The 6,505-nt window shown below is 45.1% G+C and overlaps 1 protein-coding gene across 1 annotated transcript in view; it reads right to left on the reverse strand.

The window, feature by feature from the left end:
* Positions 1-1,387: 1,387 nt before the first annotated feature.
* The window catches only part of cd247 (CD247 molecule), a 12,231-nt gene continuing 7,113 nt past the window's right edge, over positions 1,388-6,505 (reverse strand). The window contains exons 2-6 of the mRNA XM_016566690.1: positions 5,743-5,841; positions 2,419-2,443; positions 2,051-2,144; positions 1,932-1,958; positions 1,388-1,845 (exon numbers count right to left, since the gene is read on the reverse strand). Coding sequence (XP_016422176.1) covers positions 1,774-1,845; positions 1,932-1,958; positions 2,051-2,144; positions 2,419-2,443; positions 5,743-5,841 — 317 coding nt within the window. The 3' untranslated portion in view covers positions 1,388-1,773. The remainder of the gene's footprint in view (positions 1,846-1,931; positions 1,959-2,050; positions 2,145-2,418; positions 2,444-5,742; positions 5,842-6,505) is intronic.

The raw sequence follows: 6,505 nt of genomic DNA on the forward strand, positions 1-6,505 counted from the left end.
CACACACACACACTCTTCTCTCTCACACACACACACTCCTCTCTCTCACACACACACACACACACACACTCTTCTCTCTCACACACACACACTGTTGTTTCTCTGCAGGTTTTCGTTGATGAATCGACTCTCGGTTCAGTTGTGGCTGTTTGCTGTAGAAATGAACTCTGGATTTGTGTGTTTGTGTTTTTCTCAAATAATGAGTTTGTCATGTTGCTGTTGCCGTAGTTGTAGATTTCATTAAATGGTTTTTCTCAGACTGTGCGTCTGTATGATCTCCATGTTATTTTGATCAACAGTCGAATCAGGTTTCATAATCGGGTTTGATTTACTGAAAAAATTCTAGAAAAATCATTTTAACAAGCTGATACAAAGATACACAAAACAGACAAAAGTAACAACAACCAAATGAAATACAATGAAATTCTCAGTTTAAAAAGAGTAATGCAATATTACACTACTAATATAAAACAATTAAAAAAGACTCATAATACAGTGTGTGAGAGAGAGAGATTAAACATCAATCATGAATCTCGATAAACCTGCAGCTCATATTTCACCACAAAATCACAAGAGGAGGTTTAAAACATCATACAGAATAGTTAATTAATGCATTAACATTATTTTTACAGCATTTATTATCCTTTAATTAATAAAAATGTTCATGTTGGTCTACACTGCAGTAATGTTACATACAACTTGATCGTAAAATGAATTAGTAAATGCTGAGATTAATTTCAATATTTTAGAATTATTTTTTATCGTTAGTTGAAGCCTTATTGTAAAATGTTACCGCCTGACTGCATCGAGTGAATTATTGAATCGCATGATGTTTAACCCTCTGGTGTTGTTTGGTCATTTTAGGACGAAAAAAATGTTTGGAAATCTTAAAAATCTTAAAAACCCCCAAAAACATCTTTGGACTTGATTCGAAAAAGCTAAATGGTTGTGAAAAAAGTCATACTTGTGTTGTTCGCGGTAAAAAATGACCACCATTGGAAATGAATGGAAAATAGGCAAAAATACAGAGATGTTTTTGTGTGTGCAATCTACAAATCAGCCACAATGCACAGCAATGAAGGAGGTGACAAAAACTTAAGCGGTTATGCCTGAAAACACTGCTCAGTAACTAAGGAATGCACAGCACTGAATATATATATATGGCTATACAGCCATCTAATGGCCACACCATGGTATTACAGGTGATTATTCATTATTTCCACAAGGTGGAACCAATCTGCCTCGATTCAGTGGATTTTAAATACTTTTGATCTATTTTTAACTTAATGCATTAATTGAAAAATATATATATTTTTAACATTTTATACAGAAAATAGTCCAATATTTAGATATGAATATTAATTAGTACCATGAAATACGCTCAAAATGCTAAATATTAAAAAAAATCATTATTGAAATGAAATCTTCACAAAAAATTAAATTTGCACACGATTATGACCTCCGGTCTGTTTTGACCGGCGAACAACACAAGTGTGACTCCCGAATGAACAATACCAGAGAGTTAAGCGTTCGTTCTTCAATCAGGTTCGGTTTAATATCGATTTTTCTTCTGACTCTACTGTACATGTGTGATGTGAGCTCATTATGAAAGTCTATAATTCACAAAGTGGAGAAACGCTGAGCACAGTCACTGTGAAAACACTGAATAATCTCCGGAGTCTGTAGGAACAGAAACACCTGGAAGGTTTACGAAGCAAGAGCAGGAATGAATAATGAATGTGGACTGAGATGCTGACGGTGGAGCATCAGCGTTTAGCGCGGCGGCGGGTGAATCTGCTGCATGTGCAGAGAATCATACGTGTCTTTAGTCACGGAGCTCAAACCCTGAAACACAAGAACACATTCAACACGTCAAACCCACTCTGATGTTCAGGACCTGATGTCTAGCTGTGATGTGAAGCGTGTCTGACCTGATAAACCTGATCAGTGCGGCGCCGCTGCTGGAAAATCACAAGCAGAGTGAGTCTTTTCATATGAATCGTTCAGATGAATCGGTACGAGACAGTAAAAGTGAATCAGTCACACTTACGCCTGGCTTCGTCTCGATCTCTCGGTACGTGTCGTCACTCTTTTTCTGCAGAGGCTGAAACAAACCATCATCATCATCATCATCATCATCACAGCTTTGTGGAACAAATTAAACTATTTGCTCTGTTATTTCAGCCAAATATGAAAATGTTTTGTTTGAATTTGAAATCACTTTCCATCAATATAAGCTAGTTGTTCAGTGTTAGATTATATTATATACTGTAGCCTAACCCTAACTGTAGCCTTATTACTAGTATTTTAAAATGTAATTTAATCTAATTACAAGTACTTAATTTTTGGAATCTGATCATGTAATTCAGTCACTACCCAGCTCTGCTTTCATTATATTATTTCATTTTTAAAACCTGCCTGACACTGTCATAATTTTGATGATCTGTTAAGAAAACAAATATTTATGTATTTAGTTTATTACAGGTTTATATTTTACTTTTCCCTGTTACCACATATTTTTTCTGTAAAAATATTAGAAATTTTTTTTTTTTTTTAAATGTGAGCCATATTGTACCTGTTCTACAGTATGTGTGTTTGTCAGACTCAGTTATTCCACATTTACTAATATTTAGACCATATCGGAACACTTTAAAAGTGTGTGTGTGTGTGTGTGTGTGTCTGTGAGTGTGTGTGAGTGAGTGAGTGAGTGAGTGTGTGTGTGAGTGTGAGTGTGAGTGTGTGTGTGTGTGCGTGTGCGTGCGTGTGTGTCCGTGTGTGAGAGTGTGTGTGTGCGTGTGTGAGAGTGTGCGTGTGTGTGCGTGTGCATGTGAGTGTGTGTGTGTGTGTGCGTGCGTGCGTGAGTCTGTGCGTGTGTGTGTGAGTCTGTGTGTGAGTGTGTGTGAGTGAGTGAGTGAGTGAGTGTGTGTGTGAGTGTGAGTGTGAGTGTGTGTGTGTGTGCGTGTGCGTGCGTGTGTGTCCGTGTGTGAGAGTGTGTGTGTGCGTGTGTGAGAGTGTGCGTGTGTGTGCGTGTGCATGTGAGTGTGTGTGTGTGTGTGCGTGCGTGCGTGAGTCTGTGCGTGTGTGTGTGAGTCTGTGTGTGAGTGTGTGTGAGTGAGTGAGTGAGTGAGTGTGTGTGTGAGTGTGAGTGTGAGTGTGTGTGTGTGTGCGTGTGCGTGCGTGTGTGTCCGTGTGTGAGAGTGTGTGTGTGCGTGTGTGAGAGTGTGCGTGTGTGTGCGTGTGCATGTGAGTGTGTGTGTGTGTGTGCGTGCGTGCGTGAGTCTGTGCGTGTGTGTGTGAGTCTGTGTGTGAGTGTGTGTGAGTGAGTGAGTGAGTGAGTGTGTGTGTGAGTGTGAGTGTGAGTGTGTGTGTGTGTGCGTGTGCGTGCGTGTGTGTCCGTGTGTGAGAGTGTGTGTGTGCGTGTGTGAGAGTGTGCGTGTGTGTGCGTGTGCATGTGAGTGTGTGTGTGTGTGTGCGTGCGTGCGTGAGTCTGTGCGTGTGTGTGTGAGTCTGTGTGTGAGTGTGTGTGAGTGAGTGAGTGAGTGAGTGTGTGTGTGAGTGTGAGTGTGAGTGTGTGTGTGTGTGCGTGTGCGTGCGTGTGTGTCCGTGTGTGAGAGTGTGTGTGTGCGTGTGTGAGAGTGTGCGTGTGTGTGCGTGTGCATGTGAGTGTGTGTGTGTGTGTGCGTGCGTGCGTGAGTCTGTGCGTGTGTGTGTGAGTCTGTGTGTGAGTGTGTGTGAGTGAGTGAGTGAGTGAGTGTGTGTGTGAGTGTGAGTGTGAGTGTGTGTGTGTGTGCGTGTGCGTGCGTGTGTGTCCGTGTGTGAGAGTGTGTGTGTGCGTGTGTGAGAGTGTGCGTGTGTGTGCGTGTGCATGTGAGTGTGTGTGTGTGTGTGCGTGCGTGCGTGAGTCTGTGCGTGTGTGTGTGAGTCTGTGTGTGAGTGTGTGTGAGTGAGTGAGTGAGTGAGTGTGTGTGTGAGTGTGAGTGTGAGTGTGTGTGTGTGTGCGTGTGCGTGCGTGTGTGTCCGTGTGTGAGAGTGTGTGTGTGCGTGTGTGAGAGTGTGCGTGTGTGTGCGTGTGCATGTGAGTGTGTGTGTGTGTGTGCGTGCGTGCGTGAGTCTGTGCGTGTGTGTGTGAGTCTGTGTGTGAGTGTGTGTGAGTGAGTGAGTGAGTGAGTGTGTGTGTGAGTGTGAGTGTGAGTGTGTGTGTGTGTGCGTGTGCGTGCGTGTGTGTCCGTGTGTGAGAGTGTGTGTGTGCGTGTGTGAGAGTGTGCGTGTGTGTGCGTGTGCATGTGAGTGTGTGTGTGTGTGTGCGTGCGTGCGTGAGTCTGTGCGTGTGTGTGTGAGTCTGTGTGTGAGTGTGTGTGAGTGAGTGAGTGAGTGAGTGTGTGTGTGAGTGTGAGTGTGAGTGTGTGTGTGTGTGCGTGTGCGTGCGTGTGTGTCCGTGTGTGAGAGTGTGTGTGTGCGTGTGTGAGAGTGTGCGTGTGTGTGCGTGTGCATGTGAGTGTGTGTGTGTGTGTGCGTGCGTGCGTGAGTCTGTGCGTGTGTGTGTGAGTCTGTGTGTGAGTGTGTGTGAGTGAGTGAGTGAGTGAGTGTGTGTGTGAGTGTGAGTGTGAGTGTGTGTGTGTGTGCGTGTGCGTGCGTGTGTGTCCGTGTGTGAGAGTGTGTGTGTGCGTGTGTGAGAGTGTGCGTGTGTGTGCGTGTGCATGTGAGTGTGTGTGTGTGTGTGCGTGCGTGCGTGAGTCTGTGCGTGTGTGTGTGAGTCTGTGTGTGAGTGTGTGTGAGTGAGTGAGTGAGTGAGTGTGTGTGTGAGTGTGAGTGTGAGTGTGTGTGTGTGTGCGTGTGCGTGCGTGTGTGTCCGTGTGTGAGAGTGTGTGTGTGCGTGTGTGAGAGTGTGCGTGTGTGTGCGTGTGCATGTGAGTGTGTGTGTGTGTGTGCGTGCGTGCGTGAGTCTGTGCGTGTGTGTGTGAGTCTGTGTGTGAGTGTGTGTGAGTGAGTGAGTGAGTGAGTGTGTGTGTGAGTGTGAGTGTGAGTGTGTGTGTGTGTGCGTGTGCGTGCGTGTGTGTCCGTGTGTGAGAGTGTGTGTGTGCGTGTGTGAGAGTGTGCGTGTGTGTGCGTGTGCATGTGAGTGTGTGTGTGTGTGTGCGTGCGTGCGTGAGTCTGTGCGTGTGTGTGTGAGTCTGTGTGTGAGTGTGTGTGAGTGAGTGAGTGAGTGAGTGTGTGTGTGAGTGTGAGTGTGAGTGTGTGTGTGTGTGCGTGTGCGTGCGTGTGTGTCCGTGTGTGAGAGTGTGTGTGTGCGTGTGTGAGAGTGTGCGTGTGTGTGCGTGTGCATGTGAGTGTGTGTGTGTGTGTGCGTGCGTGCGTGAGTCTGTGCGTGTGTGTGTGAGTCTGTGTGTGAGTGTGTGTGAGTGAGTGAGTGAGTGAGTGTGTGTGTGAGTGTGAGTGTGAGTGTGTGTGTGTGTGCGTGTGCGTGCGTGTGTGTCCGTGTGTGAGAGTGTGTGTGTGCGTGTGTGAGAGTGTGCGTGTGTGTGCGTGTGCATGTGAGTGTGTGTGTGTGTGTGCGTGCGTGCGTGAGTCTGTGCGTGTGTGTGTGAGTCTGTGTGTGAGTGTGTGTGAGTGAGTGAGTGAGTGAGTGTGTGTGTGAGTGTGAGTGTGAGTGTGTGTGTGTGTGCGTGTGCGTGCGTGTGTGTCCGTGTGTGAGAGTGTGTGTGTGTGTGCGTGTGCATGTGAGTGTGTGTGTGTGTTATAGACTCACTCGCTCGCGCACGAAGAAGGCAGTGATGATGACGCCGTACAGCAGAAAAAGCGCATCCAGGATATAACAGAGATTAGGGTCGTAAAACGAAAAAGCTGAAAAACACAAGAACAGCAGAGTGTTGAAGAGTGAATCTGAACAAACACACCAGCAGCACTGAATCAATCAAACACAAACACATTCAACAGAACACACACAGGTTTGTTTTTGTGAAAAGTGGGGACTCTCCATAGGCGTAATGGTTTTTATACTGTACAGACCGTATATTCTATTGCCCTACACCAACCCTACCCCTAAACCTACCCCTCACAGAAAACTTTGTGCTATTTCAGATTTTCAATACACTCCATTCTGTGTGATTTATAAGCGTTTTGAAAAGTGGGGACATGGGGCAATGTCCTGAAAAGTCACCTTCTCCTTCTTATACCTATGTCATACCCTTGTCATTATACAAATGTATGTCCTCATTTGTCACAAAAACGCGCACACACACACACACACACACAGTCAAACGAATGAACAAAAGATGCAATTTGCCTTTGCCGTGGAGCAATACTCCTTTGTTTATACCTTGTTAGAGGATCCTTAAGCATTGCGCATCTGCGTGAATATTGCACAAAACTGTATTTTCTCTTCCTTCTATTGTCCCCTACCCCTAAACCTACCCCTCACAGGAAACTTTCTGCATTTTTAGATTTTCAAAAAACTCAAAAAACTATGATTTATAAGCTTGTTTCCTCATGGGGACCTCAAAAATGT

Source organism: Sinocyclocheilus rhinocerous, unplaced genomic scaffold, assembly GCF_001515625.1.
Source record: "Sinocyclocheilus rhinocerous isolate Xijiao unplaced genomic scaffold, SAMN03320098_v1.1 scaffold632, whole genome shotgun sequence".
In the NCBI taxonomy this organism is placed as follows: Eukaryota; Metazoa; Chordata; class Actinopteri; order Cypriniformes; family Cyprinidae; genus Sinocyclocheilus; species Sinocyclocheilus rhinocerous.